This window comes from Pogona vitticeps, chromosome ZW-PAR (genome assembly GCF_051106095.1).
Source record: "Pogona vitticeps strain Pit_001003342236 chromosome ZW-PAR, PviZW2.1, whole genome shotgun sequence".
Lineage (NCBI taxonomy): Eukaryota > Metazoa > Chordata > Lepidosauria > Squamata > Agamidae > Pogona > Pogona vitticeps.
Genome location: NC_135800.1, coordinates 7,798,795 through 7,813,971, shown reverse-complemented (window position 1 = coordinate 7,813,971; position 15,177 = coordinate 7,798,795). Strand labels below are relative to the sequence as shown.

Here is a 15,177-nt window from a genome sequence, read left to right as displayed (position 1 = left end):
TTTATTTTTGGACTACAAAGCCCAAAATGCTGCCTCCCCGCCCCGCCGGCCAACACAGCCAGGGGTCCTGGTGGTCTGCATCAGGCAGATGTTCTCGATTTGTGTGTTTGTATGGATGTGTGTGTTTTGGTTAGTTACCACTTTCCAGAGGCCTGGCTTTGGTATCAGAGGGACCATAACCTCCCCTGCAGGGTCGTTGTTAGGGCCAGAGAAAGAGAATAAGGCAATGAAGTCTAAATCCAGTTGCTATTCCTCAGCTAAAGTAAGCTCACAATCAATTGCTCAAAGGGAACTCAACTGCTGTGCAAATCCCATCGGTTCCCAAGGCTCTAACTGGGACTGTAAACGGATGTAGGAGAAGGTGTGCGTTAGAATGCGGTTCCGTTTAGCAGGATGCAAATTTCCTGTCTAACACGGGCTAAAAAACATTTTTTTCTACATTTTAATTCATTTTTAAAATGCCAAGAATCGGATAATGCTAAGAGAGGAGAATTATTGATTTTGGACAACAGTTTCCAGTATCCCCAGCCTAGCACGACCATATGACCAGACTGTTTGGGGGATAATGGGAGTTAAGAGTCCAAAAACCAGCTTTTGCCAAGCTCTGTATTGGATTGCACACACACGCACACACACCAAAAATAAATAAATACATAAATAAAGGAACCAGCCGAGCAAAGGGCCTGCCAAAGTAGCATCAGGCCCTTTTTTTTAAAGCTTCCGCATTACACATTTTTTATTTTGATTTTTAAAAAAGAAACCCAAGAAAGATAGATGCAAATAAGGGCTGCGGTCGCACGCGTTGTGCAAGCAGCAGAGGAAATGGATCTGAGCAAATAGAAAACCCGAGAGCAGCTGGCAGGGTGTGGGAAAGGAAGGGAGGTTCAAGGGCTGGATGGAAGCGATGCCCTTTTCGTACACTTCTTTTCCGAGCAAACCCGAAAGGATGGCTGAAAGCCAGAAAAGAGGAGCCGGAATTAAAAGTAAGTGGCGACCGGCGGAGGCTTTTGGTTGTTCTCATGAACAGACGGGACCCTCAAGAGGAAGGAAAAAAGAGGTGATGAGGCTGAGAGTTCTAAGGAGAAGGGGTGACGTGATGGGTGGAGTGAGGGTCTTCCCCCCTTGGACTGTGGTGGTGAAGTTGCCAACTTTTTTTTTTTTACTGGGCTCCTGTGCTTTTGACAAGGTGCACTGAAGAAACAGAAGGCTTGGTTTGCTTGCAATTTCTAAATGCAAATGTGGTGTGAATGGACAGGATGGTGGCCTCCCCATCCCAGATGGTGGTGGTTAGGTGGCCAACTTTTTTCCTCGCAGGGCTTCTGTGCTTTTGACAATCAGTGGGTGCACTGAGGGAATTGAAGGCTTAAGTCTGCTTACAGGAAGAAGGGTGGGTTGACACCGGTAAGATGTTATTGAGGAACAGAAATGTTCAAAGATAGTAATAGGGCCACAAATTTAAGAGTGTTCTGAACCCCCACACACACACACTTGGAAAAGTTACCTTCACGGACTACAACTCCCAGACTTTGGGATTCTCAAGAGCTGTATCCCCCAAAAAGTAACTTCCTGGAGATCTGCTGACACCAGGTCAGGGGACCATCCATGCTACCCGCAAGTGGTGTGCCCAGATGGTGGCCTTCCGGAAGCTGCACTGCAACTCCCATCATCCACTTCCAGTGTCAGCGAGACTCAATGGGACCCGGAGTCCCGTTGCCTTCCCTACACGGGGTAGTAGAAATTCTAGATGGAGTAGCAGACGAGGGGGATCTTTCCTCACCCTTTTGCGCATGGAAAGCAGGCGCTGGCAGGCGCGGACGGGCTGCGTCCTCTTTTGCGGCCACGGTAAAAATAACTTTGGCAAATGCAGTGCATCGGCTGGAATGGGGATGCTTGCTGATGGAGCCACCCCAAGAGGTCACGGGCCTTGCGTTGCCTTCACCCACCCGGAGTGGGTGCCGTGCTGTTGGCTTCAGGGGGTGCTGGAAGGGGGTGCAAGGGGGTCCCCCACAGAGGGCCCGGGTGCTCTGGGAGACATAGTCCGAAAAGGGACGGCTCTGAGCCCCGGCAGAGCCTCCGGGCTCTCGGTTTTCGGCATTTGCCAACGATGCGCACATCAAGACTGATGTTATTTACCCACTTCCTGCACTTCACAGCCTCCTCGAGGCCGGTCTCCACCACACAACGTTCCCCTCGCTTCCCCACAAATCTTGCAGGGGCTCAAAATGCGAAAACAAAACAAAGCAACCAACTAAGCCTCTCCTTGTTTGTTTGTTTGTTTGTTTGTCTGTTTCCTCCTTGTTTGTTGGGCCTCCTTTTTCCTCCCCCCAGGGTTCTTCAAGATGAAAGGGTTCGGGAGCCTGAGCGCCCTGCCGTGGGCCTTTGCTTTCCGGCGCGTCTCGGTCGCCCCCAGCTCACGAGAGCCCCCCTGTGGGGAGCTTCTGCCCCCCAACGGCTTCCTGGACGCCACTTTTGGAACCACGCAGGACGACCTGAGCACCGTGCCCAAAAGCCCCTCTTCGTACGCCCGGTCGTGCGACATGTACAGCCACACGGGCACCTTGCCGAGAAGGAGTTCTCAGCAAGCCAAGAAGAAGCCGAAGGCTGAAGCCGAAGCGGGGCCGGAAGGGGGGGCTCACGGGGCTCCCTCACCCCCAGCCAGCCCAGACCCCTGTGGGGTCTCTGGGGCACCTCTCTCCAAAAAGGAGCAAAAGAAGAAAAAGTGGGCCAACCGCAGCGTAGCCTCCTCCCAAACTCCAGACCCTACTGTGGGGAAATCCTTGCCCACAGATTCAAGGGGATCCTCCGTGGGGCCCAAACAGAAACCAAAGAGGGATCAACTGGATCCTCTTCCGACACCCAGGAAGCCCACCCTTGTGAGCACGGCGGACGACCTGAGCATCATGCCCAAAAGCCCCTCTTCGTACGCCCGGTCGTGCGACATGTACAGCCACACGGGCACTTTGCCGAGAAAGAGTTCTCAGCCAGCAAAGAAGAAGCTGAAGGCGGAAGCCGAAGTGGGGCTGGAAGGGGGGGCTCACGGGGCTCCCTCGCCCCCAGCCGGCCTGGATCCCCCTGGGGTCTCTGGGGCATCCGTTTCCCCCAAAGACACTTCCTCTGACAACGAGGAGGAAAAGGAGAAAATGAGAAAGTGGCCCCCAGGGGATGCCGACCACAGCCTAGACTCCTCCCAAACTCCGGACCCCACAGTGGGGAAATCCGCCTCTGAAAGGGGCCCTGAGGCAAGGAGAGTCTCCATGGGGCCCAAAGAGAAAACAAAGAGGGATCAACTGGATCTTCTTCCGACACCCAGGAAGCCCACCCTTGTGAGCACAGCGGACGACCTGAGCATCATGCCCAAAAGCCCCTCTTCGTACGCCCGGTCCGGCGACATGTATAGCCACACGGGGACCATGCCGAGGGCCCGATCCAGCCAGCGAAGGGAAAGGGCCGAGGAGAAAGTGAGGAAGCCCCAGCAGGATCCGGTGCTCTGCTCTGGGGAAAGAAACCAGGGCCACAACTGCATGCAAGCGTTCAAAGCACCCGCAGAACTCGGCGGGCGAGTGGCTGGGGAGGACCCCCTTCACAAGCAGGGAGACGGGAGGTAAGCTGCTTCGGCAGGCGGATCGGTTTCACAACAGGGGTGCCGGTGAGGAAAGTTTCCATAGTTATGAAAGTTATACACACGTGCCCAAGGAAGGTCCACAGACACAGCCCAGGGTTTCCAGAGAGCTGTTAAGGCTCAGAGCCCTCCAAAGATCCCTCTTCTATGCCTGGATTCGAATTCACCACAGATCAATTCATAGTTTTTCCCATTGTGCCACCACATGCTACATCCTGATTTCCACTCCTCCGGCGCTGGCCTCTTTCCTGTCCCCTGATGGGTCGCTCCCCTTAAAACTACCTGTTCTGGAGGAAATGCAGGCCAGGGAAGGCTCCCCCACCTGCCCTTTCCAGCTGATGTGTTTCAAATTCCAGTTTGGAGAGGAGGGGTATGTTGAACCTCAAAAGGGACCTGATGGGGGGCGTGTGGGTCCCGAGCTGAGAGTTCACCCCCATAAACCCAGCCTGGGAGATCCCCTTGACCTTTTTCTGGAGCAAACAAACCATCCAGATGCCCCTCGTGGTGCCGTGGTTCAACCGCAGTACAGCAACCAAATCTCTCTGCCTGTGGGTTCAATCCCAGGTAGCTGGCTGGAGGTTCGCTCCGCCTTCCATCCTCCCAAAGTCGACCCATTGAGGACCTAGCTTGCCAGATGAGAGGGTTGGTGGCCGGCCGACGGGTAGCCTGCATCATCAAATTGTAAACCGCCCAGTGAGGAGGTAGATAAGCCCAGCTCTTGGCTTTGCACCCTTCACATGGAGGAGGTCCCCAGGGTGGCCCTGTCTCCCTTTCGAAAGCCGCCACAGAAGAGGCTTGGCTTGGGGTGGTCCAGAGTCCTTTAAAGCGAAAGAACGGGAAGCGGGGACTGACCGTTCGTGGGCCTTAAGCCGGCACCCAATTCAGCCACCTTCCTAATTCTGCATCTCTACGGATGCTGAGAGACAGGAGTTTGTTTTTTCAGGCGGTTCAGTTTAGGGAAGCTGCCCTACAGCCTTGCAGATGCCAGGGAGGTGGGGTGGGGGGCTGTCCGAAAGAAGAGGAATTTCGCTGGGCTCTAAGTCTCCTCCTCCTCCTCCTCCTCCTCCTCGGCTTGGCTTCACATTCCAGGAAAGGGAAGGAGGGGAGGGACCCGGCTTTGGGGAGGAGAGACAGAGACCGGGACGGAGGGAGGGAGGGGTGCCCTTGGGTGTCCTGTTCAGACTTCCACCCGTTCAGCAGCAGGCAGAGCAGAGGAAAAGGGCCAACGCCGGGCCAAGGCGGGGGTCGTGAGCCAGGAGGACGCCTCCCCAACCACCCACCCACTCAGGTTCCTCACGGTGGGAGATGATGGAAGTGGGCAGGAGATATCCCACCACCATGGACCACCCTAGGTGAGCTGAGCAGTCCATCGCTCCCCCAAAAGAGGGTCGGAAGGGGTCGGGGAGGCTCGCAAAGAGCATCAGCAACCTGCTAAAGATTTTTCAGGCAAACCTCCAAAGAAACAAAAGTTTTTGCCATTATTTCGTTTCTTTGGATTTTTGCCTGGTAGGTTTGCGCAGGCGAACACAGGGACCTCTTCTCTAACTGCTAGAGGTGGAGTCAACAAATCTGGAGGGGGGGGGGAGGAGAGAACTTTCTGGACTACAAAGCCCAGGCTGCTGGCTGGGGGATTCTGGGAGCTGTTATCCGAATAAGCAACCCTCCCGGGGTCTGGGACTCAAAGAGCTGGCCCAACTTGGTCCGTGGTTGCCCCACGGGCCAGAAGCAGCTTTTTTTAAGGCTTTCAAAGGCAGCCTTTCAGAGGGACCTGTCAAGAGATGCTGAGCCTTGAACCCAGCATCTTCTGAGGCTCTACGGATGGTTCCCCCCCCCCCCCAGTTTTGCAGCTCAGGAAGAGATGGCTCTCATGCTTAAGGTGACCCTTCGGTAGCATTTGTCAGCAGGGGTTTACTTTTGCAAATGCAGATCCAGGGCACTGGGGGCGGTGGGGGGGGCGCATGGGCTGTGCCAGCGGGGCAGAGGCTGAAAGAGGGCATGGGTGAACCCGGGTTTCAACCCAGTGTGGCTTCCGGTGAGCGGGCAAATTAGTTTTTGAACCGCACAAGCCTGGAACCTCTGGTGGTCTTAATTCCTAGGGGTCGTTTCTGGGCTTTGGGGTAGCAAAACGACAACCAGACCAGACCCCCAAAGCCTTGTTTCCAAGCTCTACCGGTTGCAACCCAATTAAAACCAAACACTGCAAAGGTTAATAGTTGTGTGTGTTTGTGTGTGTGTGTGTCTTACCCCACTTCTGGTTTGGGGGAAAGGGACCCAAATGGGGGAGGCGCTCTTTCTCCGGATGAGGGCACCATGTTCTGGGAGAGGGCTTTGTGCAACTTCCCCCCTGCCTCTGACCTGGGCAGAGATGATGGGAGTTGTAGTCCATTGCATCTGGAGGGTGCCCTACTGAGGATGGCTGGCTTCGTTGGTTCTTCCTCCTGGTGGTCTCCCTTTCAGCCCCCTCCCTTTCTACAGGATTCGGAGGGTCTTCTTGGGTCCACAGATGGACGGATGAATGGATGGAGATGCCATTATTCTCTCGAACCCCCAACGTAGTGTTTCACGGAGACTGTCGGATAGAATTGAACGCCAGAAGAGCCCCCCTCCCAAAAAGCTACAGGGGGGCCACAGTCTATTGCCAGTAGACGTGCTTCCCGGATGTTTAACCCTTGAGCTGCATCAATCCTTCCATCTTAGGGACGGTAGGGGTGCAGGCACCGAGGAGCCTTCGCTGATCAACCCAGCCAAGGTTTCTTTGGTTCCCCCCCCCCAAAAAAGTTAACACAACAGCCCCAGGACGGATGAGGTTAGCCACACCTTTCTGCTCATGGAAAGCAATCGGGGGCCGAGCGAGGGCTGGTTTTTTTTTTTTCTTCCTTCGCTCGGTTTGCAAACCACGCTTTCGTGTCCCGGAAGGGGACCTGCCGCGGAAGGAGAGCCAGCGGCCTCCTGCCCCATCATTTGTAGGTTGACAGGGCAGGATCTTTGCCCGTTGAGTCATTAAGCCCAGAGAAAGCCAGCAAGAGCCCTTTCTGAGTCACCGAGCCCTTTCACACTCACTGGCCGGGAGTCATGAGATGGGCTGACATTCATAACGGGCTTTTATAATTAAACAGCCTTTCCATGAGCCTTGAGGGCAGAGCAGGTGATGTTCAAGGCCAAAGAGAGGCTTCTTTCTCCCCCCCCCCCCCGGGCTTTGTGTCCCTGCAAAGCTTGGGGGAAAAATTCCTCTCTTGGAATTAGACCACCCCCCCTCAACCAGGCCAGGTCGTCTAGGGGACGCTGGGTGTTGTAGTCCAAAAGATGTTTTTCTCAAAGTCTGCCCTTCCCTTTGATTTGTGCCGGTGCACAGAGGAGAGAGAGAGATCTGGATGTGTGTAATCTCTGAAGTAGATGGGGAGGGACACCTAAATGCCAATCTTTCAAACATTGGGACAAAGTTTTTAAAAAGAGATACTCCTGTATCCCTCTACTTTGCATGCACCCTTTTCCTCTGTTCTCTCTCTCCCCCCCCCCTCCAGCTCCCTTTTTTCCTGCTTTTTTGCTCTTCTGGAAGTCCCCCACCTCTCTATCCTGTCTTTGTGCCTTATTTCCTTTAGCTGCCAAAAAAAAAAAAAAGGCTTTTGTGTGTGTGTGTGGAGGGGGGGGCTGCGCCTCGCCACCCTGCCTTGAGCTGTTCACGCTCACTCTTCCGGGAGCGTTTGCTTTGGCTCCTGGCGCAGAGGAGCGCTGCTCGAGAAAACCACAGGCTGTGACACTCTTGGAGCCGAAACTGGTCTTCTTTTCATTTTGAGACCGTTTGGGGTTTCCCCCCCCTTCCCTCTCTCCTCCCACCAACGGTTGTGTCCTAGAAGCAAAGGTGTCTCTATGTGAATGTTTCAAAAAAGGCATCAGAGAGAGGACGGTTGGTCGTGATGCGCCAGAAAGAGAGAGAGAGAGAGAGAGAGAGAGAGAGAGAGAGAAGCAAGATGGGTGGGATGGGGATCCTGAACAAGGATGGGAGGAAGCCCAGGCCAGCCGACCAGCCTCATGTTCACGCGCAAGCTATGCGCTGGTCCACCCACATGGTGTGAGCCCTCGGAAATCAAGAGAGAGAGAGAGAGACCATTTCTAAGCGGGCTCTGAAAGGGAGCGTCCAGGCCATTAATTTGCAGGCAAGGAAAAGCAAAACCTGTCATGATCATGGCCTGTAAAAAGAGGATTTAAAAAAAAATCATGTTGCATATTCTATAAAGGTGGCATGTATCAGACTCTTGGAAGTGGTAACGACAACCCTCCAAGGTAGAGCAGGATGAGGTCGGCAGCTGGTAGCATCCCGGCCTCATAGAATAGTGGAGTTAGGAGGGGCCTCTAAGGCCATCGAGTCCAACCTCTCTCCCCAACCCACCCCGTTCAAGGCAGGAAGCCCACGTCAAAGCAGATTTGACAGACGGGTGTCCGATTTTCTTTCCAAGGCCTCCAGGGCTGGAGCGCTCACCACCTCCTCCGGAGGTCATTAGTTCCATTGTTGTGCTGCTCGAACAGTTAAGAAGTTGTTTTGGATATTCATCCGAAATCTTGGCTTCCCCGTAGCTTAAGCCTGCTATTACGTCAGTGGCTGGGGAATTGAACTTGCGTCTCCATGGGATTAATCTGATTCCCTAAGGCCTCGCTTGGTATACACACCAAGCCCAGTGGCATTCCACCTGAAGCCTTCCCAAAAAACCTGGGGGGCGCGTGCACATACCAGGTTTCGCCAGCTTTCCCAGGATGCAGAAGAGAGAGAATGAGAAAGAGAGTGTGTGTCATTCCAAAGGGAACGCTGGAATTTTTCCCAGGAACTTTGACCGGCTACACCATTAAAAAAAAAAAAAGACAAATAAATGGAAGTTTGAGCCTCATTCAAGAATCCCACCAGCCATTCATCTGCGGGGCTTTTCCCTCTTCCCCCCTTAGATCGCCTCGAGCCGGCCTGGATGAAATCACATCCAAAAGACATCTGCTTGCAGTTAGGAGGCGAGGGGAAGGTTATTTATAGCTCTTTTTTCAGGCCTCCTTGGGGGGCAACAGCATGGAAGTGGGGGTGGCAGTGGTTTGTGGGTCCGGGAGGGAGCTGGTAGCCCTGAACTGGTGAAGCAGAGGGGTGTGGGAGGTGGGAGGGGGCTTTCCCCCCCCCAGTGCCTTCAGACCCTCTTAAATGCCATTCCTTAGGGGCTCCCGGTTTCCGGCACGCTGGCCTCCTCCTCCTCCTCCTCCTTCTCGTCTCTTCCCCTGGAATTTTTCTCACACTCTCCTCCAAGGGTCCAGCCGCCTGGCGCTCTCTCTCCCCTTGGCTGTGTGAAACCAGCTTTGCCACCCCCGACCGACAGCTGGCAGCCTCTGGGAAAAAAAGAACACCACCTTCCCCAGCAGGCTGACCTCCGGAGTCTGTTCCTGGGCCCCCCCTTTTTTTTCTTTTTAAACCCCCTGTAAGGTGCCCCCCCCCCCGGTCTCAGTCCTTCAAGCAAAGCTGACTGGCCTGACACTCAAGTCTTTCTTCAGCAGGGGTGACAGGATGAGACCGCCCTCTGCCCCCGCCTCAAAGATGCCGGCTAGCATAGGCGCCAAGCCGTGGTCTCTGTGGTGCCGGTGGCGTGCTAGCGGAACATGGGGGCTTTGCGTTCAAGCAGAGCCTGCAAAAAGTTGGTTTTTCACCGTAAAACTCACAGGATCAACAAGATTCCCGTCCGTGCCGTGTGGGCGGTCCTAAGGCCCATAAAAGCAACTTCCCCCTCCACAAGCTTTAATTCAAGCACTATTCTTTGGGGCCAAATTGTACCTTACAGATAACCCCTCATTAGCCAAAGGAATTCCTTAACCACAGAAAGCATCTGATTTCAGGAACTTTCCTCGCCTCCTGTATCTTGAAAACCGGCTGGCTTTGTTTTGTGATTGGTCTCCTCGGGGGCCTACGCTGGGGCTTCGTTTCTGCCTGCCTGTTTGGGCAGGATGGGAACTGTAGTCTACTCATACACTAGAGTATAGGGGGCTGCTCTCTTGTGTAAGCACAGCAAGCACTCTCGGGAGGTGGCCAATGAAACAGGACGTTTTATGAGCCAGGTTTAATTTATTTATTTAGTCATCTCACTTCTGACCCACTTGGTCACCACTAAGCTCCAACAGGCGTATCTAGTTCTCCATCGTCCCGTTTTATCACAACAACCCTGCGAGGTAGCTCAGGCTCCGAGGGAGTGCCTGGCCCAGGGTCACCCAGGGTATTTGAGGGGCAAGTGAGGATTTGAACTCAAGGCTCCTGAGCGCCAACGGCAAATCAACCAAGCCCATGATGGATGAGAGCTCTCTTCGGACCATAAACGACCCGGCCGTTGAATGTTAATTTAGTTTTTATTTCAGATGCACGCAGGTATATTTTAAGAAGTGCTTCTGCAGAGCGGGAAGCAAAGTATAGGGAAAAAAGAGGCAAGCAGAATTATTGCTGTTGTCATCATAAAACATTAAAACGTTATTGCTTTTATAAGACCGATGAGATTGTGTGCGTTTAATATTTAAACGTTCCAGTGTTCCTGGATCAGGGATCCCCCCACGTCTTGTCTGGCATTCCAGATTCCAAATTCTGGCCTTGGATCTCTCAAAGTTCAGCTTGAGATTTAAGGTGGCTTTTCGCAGCTTTGTGGCCAAAGCTCTCTGCAATGGGTCACTCATCATCATATCCGTGATTCAGGCAGTGCTTTTGTGTCTGAGAAAGCAGACTTGTAGTTTAGCTCCCTGAGGCCATTCACAGAATAAAGCAAAGCCATTTGAAAACAACGTAAAAGTGAGGCAGTTTCTCGCTGTGACAATCACACACCGTCAGCACTGAAGAATTCCCCTTTCCAATAATGGGTCGTCTATAGCGTATAGTTTGGCTCTTCTGTTTTGTTTCTCCTGTACTTGTTTCTTAAATATAGACATTTGTTTTGTAGATCAGGGTATGCTACACAATTCAAAAGTAACACACACAAGCAGACCACAGCTATGGAGAGAGTGAGAATCATTCTTGGCTTCTTTTAGAAGTAAAGGTGCGCCTCTAGTCCTCATGACCGAACAGTGAAGTCCCGAATGGGCAACATTTGGTGAAACTGGAGGAATATTTCTTTCTATAATGTGGCTGAAATGTGTTTCCCTGAATTAAAGCCAGTTCAAGGTGTTGTGGACGGAGAATCCTGGTGGATTATTCTCCAGCGTGGGCGGAGGCCTCCCTCAATTCTTGACCCCGGGATCCTGCTGGTTATTTTCAGCTCTCCTCACCAGGCGACCGTTTCCGTCCCGCAAGATGTTCGCCTGCTTTCCCGGCGTTGGAGAACATTTCAGGGAAACAGATGGGACGGCTGAATGGGAGAGGAAAGCAACAGAGGAAACGCATGTGTATGCATCCGTGCGTTCCTGGCTTCCTCTGTCGGGAAAAAAAACAAAACCCAATGCTGACTCAAAACCCCGGAGCGTGTGTCCCTCGGGGGGGGGGGTATTAGAGACCTCAACTCGGCATCTGCCAATCGGGCAACTTCGGGGTGTGTCGGACTACAGCTCCCATCATCCCCAAGCAGCATTGGTGGGGAGGTCAGGCCGCAAAACCTATGCTCCACAGACGGCGCTGGTGGGAACGAGCCACAAAATGTCATTTTTCTCAGGCAGATTTTTCAGTATTGTTCCAAACCATCCTTGGTTGCGATGCAGGGTATCTGAGAATGGTTCGCTCTTGAACGGGCCCATTTAGACCCATGAGCTTTACAAAAGGCCCGTCCTCCATTCCTGATACGCCCTGACCCTGGTGACCTAAATGTTTAAACACTTCTTAGGGAGCAGAGAAGGTGAGGGGATTGTTTGGATGAGCTTTTCGACTTCCAAATTCACACACATGCACACACTCCATCCCAGAAAGTAACATTTCTGGGCTTCACGCAGATGGGATTTGTAGTCCAACATCTGAAGGGCTTCACTTTGCCCTGATAAATATGTAGGAGAATGTACATACACACACACACACAAATGTATGTGCACGGGTAGAGATAGTTCCTAGGAAGGGCAAAGAAGTTTAACCCTTTCTCTGCTGCAACCTCTCTATCTATCTATCTATCTATCTATCTATCTATCTATCTATCTATCTATCTATCTATCTATCTATCTATCTATCTATCTATCTATCTATCTATCTATCTATCTATCTATCTGTCTGTCTGTCTGTCTGTCTGTCTGTCTGTCTGTCTTATCTATCTATCTATCTATCTATCTATCTATCTATCTATCTATCTATCTATCTATCTATCTATCTATCTATCTATCTATCTATCTATCTATCTATCTATCTATCTATCTATCTATCTATCTATCTATCTATCTTGATTTCTTTATTAAGTGGCCCACCAGGTTTGATCTTCCTCCAAGGAGACATTTAAAAAAAAGACACACGTTTTCACATGAATCCTAGTTGCGTCAAAACTGGAAATCTGGAGGGGTGTGTGTGTGCCATTGCCAGCCAGAGCGGAAGAGCTTCATAAAAAAATCTGGTGCCGAGCCAAATTAGGCAGATTTTTATCAACGCATTATGTTAAGCGGCGATTGTCTTTTACGAGACAAAGGGATTATTGTGTTACGTTTTAAACGGCTCCCTAATAAGCCGAGCAATATAGAGATGGATTTGTTGCGTTATCTGCTTCCAGCAATGTTTTTTAAAAAAATGCTGCCTAAGCCTCAGGTTTTTGGGGAACAGTGGGGATCCAACGGTACGTTTTCTCCCCCAACCACCTTGCTCTAGGGTGGCCGTGTGTCCTCTTCTAGGGAGGATGATCCTTCATTTGAAGTCCTCCGAAAAGACCACCCTCCTTTTATGAGTGCCTTCCATGGGAAAGGCTGGCCAGGATGTAAAGAGCAGGATCTGTACCCATTAGCCTTTGCATTTTAAGGCCATATCTGTGTCCCCTCTTGCCCTCTTTTTGGTATGTCTATGTGGCCGCCTTACATCGTTGGGAGCAGCAGCTTCCCCCTTCCTTCTGCGGCCCAGATCCCTGGCTCTGTCTCTTCCTGCTCCCCCTGAACACGCAGACACATCCGTCGTCAGCAACTTTCCTTATATTTCGGCATCTCCTGCCCACCTACTGATGATGTGCTCTTGGTTTAATTTCTTTCCAGGCACCAAGATGGACTTGGATCTTACAGCGAGTACGTTAAGGTAGGTAACCTGACTCTTGAGTAGTACTCTTGGTGGTGGTGGGGGGAGAGACCAAACAGCCCTCGGATAGTTTTCCTCTGTTCAAGGAGTTTCAAACACCTTACGTTTTTCGATAGCATCTGTCACATTTCAGCACAACTTTGATAAAAACTTGTTTTTACGATTTTATCCACCTCTTTCTCCACGGAGCTCAAAATGGTGTACGTGGCTCTTGTTCTCTTCCCGTTAGCTTCGCCCCAACCCCGTAAGGTAAGCTCAGGTCGAGAGACACAACGAGGACACAGGCGGCATGTCTATTTTTTCCTAGCATGGGTTTTCTTCACCTTTCATGTAGCAAATAAGCTTGCTTTTGTCATGTGATTGGTTACTGGGTGGCAAACCAGGGCTTCATTTGAAAGTCTGATTGCTTGGTCATGGAGCTTTGAAGCCATTACATCTCTAGAAGGGACATTGTGTCCTCAACTTTGAGTTGCAAACTTGCCATCTTCTATATTTCAATTCTTTGGATGCAGGATCTGTTTTCCAAGGGACCTTTTGATTTGTTGTTGTTACTACTCCTGGGGGGGGGGGAATCATCCGTTCCCGTTCTCTAGCTGTCACGCAGAAATAGGTGCAAAGAGAAGGCAGGAGAAAGCAGAAAATCCAGTACAACATTACTGCTTTATCCCCCCTCTTAACATTCCTGAGGGTTCTTTAGAGACGCAAGGTGCTGCTGGCTAACCGTTTTTATCCGACTGTTGCCTGTATTAGGACGTTTACTGCCGATCAGTGGCGCTGAGCGCCAAAGCTTGCCTCTGAGAATTTGCAAGCATTATGTGTCCTGAAAAGACTTCTAAATCCATGCAAAGGATTATTTCTTAGATTTGTTAACTCAGCCTTTCTCGCCTCCAAATGAGGCACAAGGCAGCTCTTCCTTTAAAAAGAGATGGAAGCCGCACTGAGCGAAATGAGGTACAAGCCCAACTGAAGTCCGTGCCTCACACGGGCTTGTTGGTCTGCTCTCCCTTGCACACTTGTGCGCTTACACACCTCCAGATCCGCCACATGGAGCATCAACGGTGCTTGTTTGCCGTGTTAGGCTCAGAAACATTGTGCGGATTGCTTCTCTTCTCCCTGTCCCTTTGTCTTTTCTTTCGTCTCCAAACCCAACCCCAGACTCCCAAGCAGAGCAGAAATAGCTTCGGCAGGTCCCTCTGCTCCACGTATTCAAGAACGGGGGGGGGGGGGCTCCCCAGAGGCCTATGCCGGTGGCCAGGTGTATTTGTTTGTGCGGTTCGTCTGCATGGGGTGGGATTTTAAAAAGAACATGTGAGGAAAGCTGACATTTCTAAGCACGGTACATACAGCGAGGAATCGGATTCTGTCCCAGAAAAATCGAGGTCCCCGAGCGAAAACAGACCCAGTCTTTTTGTTTTTTGTGTTCTTAACAAGACAGGCTGCTTAACGTGTGTGTGTGTAAGAGAGAGAGAGAAGGAGCCTGTAATTTTTATAACATCAGGATGTGTCTTCTGCCAGATGTGGCCCCTGTCTCTATCTCTCTTCCCCACTTCCAAAAGTTTCCTGTCTTTTCGATGAAAGCAAGAACTCACCCACCCCCCAGCCTGCTAACCATCTACCAGAAAGAAAGAAAAAGTATTTCCCGATAAGGTGAACCACCATCCAAATGTTTTTCAGTCCAGCATCTTCTGATGTGTTGAAGGCACCACCTGTCTCCCCCCCCCCCCCCCCGGGTCCTGCTAGTGGATGAAACTGGAGCTTTTGGGCTTTCCTTTAATTTTCTATGGGGAAGAATCGGTCGCATGCATGGGGGGGGCAGAAGCCTACTTGTATGCTGAAGTCCTGGACCCACAAGAATTCAAGGGGTATGGAGAACAGAACAAGAGAGAGGCAGAGCCCTCCGTCCAGAAATATCCCTGTCATGATGGGTTGAAACTGTGGCCTGTCTAGACCAGTACTGGAAATTCTGGTGGCTGCAGCAGCTGTTCAGAGTTCAAATTGAGCCCCGACTCTACCTAGAGGTCCCTGGTGCTCCGTTGCAGTCTTACATCCCATTGCCAAACAAGCCAGGCCTGCTCAGTTTTGGGAATCAAATGAGATCAGGGACGTCCAAGCCAGTATGAGGGTGACAATCGTCAACCCATCTGTCCCTTTATTTGTAGACCCATTGCATTTCAGGAAAGCTAATTTTTAGAAGATGGGAAAGGCTGGATGGAGATTTTAACCACCCCCGGCATAACATGAGTCTGAATTTCGCTGATTCTCATCCTTTTTGCAAGAGCACCCCTCTGCCTTCTGGAACAGAAATTTGTCAGGAGCCACAAAGGAAAACCGGGCAGCCAAAATTAAACCAGGTCTAATCAACCTCTCTTCCAGC

The 15,177-nt window shown here is 51.5% G+C and overlaps 2 protein-coding genes across 2 annotated transcripts in view; both read left to right on the top strand.

Moving 5' to 3' along the window:
* Window positions 1-2,334: 2,334 nt before the first annotated feature.
* LOC144585121 (uncharacterized) lies at window positions 2,335-3,627 on the top strand. The gene has a single exon (XM_078382695.1). The coding sequence runs from the start codon at window positions 2,340-2,342 to the stop codon at window positions 3,603-3,605; it is 1,266 nt and encodes a 421-aa protein (XP_078238821.1). The 5' UTR covers window positions 2,335-2,339; the 3' UTR covers window positions 3,606-3,627.
* Window positions 3,628-4,780: 1,153 nt separating this feature from the next.
* The window catches only part of LOC110078822 (SH2 domain-containing protein 3C), a 34,285-nt gene continuing 23,888 nt past the window's right edge, over window positions 4,781-15,177 (top strand). The window contains exons 1-2 of the mRNA XM_072985008.2: window positions 4,781-4,971; window positions 12,764-12,803. Of these exons, the coding sequence (XP_072841109.2) occupies window positions 4,925-4,971; window positions 12,764-12,803 (87 nt within the window). The 5' untranslated portion in view covers window positions 4,781-4,924. The remainder of the gene's footprint in view (window positions 4,972-12,763; window positions 12,804-15,177) is intronic.

Bases quoted from the DNA above. Each gene is read 5' to 3' on its own strand.
- LOC144585121 (XM_078382695.1), top strand. From the start codon at position 2,340: ATGAAAGGGTTCGGGAGCCTGAGCGCCCTGCCGTGGGCCTTTGCTTTC.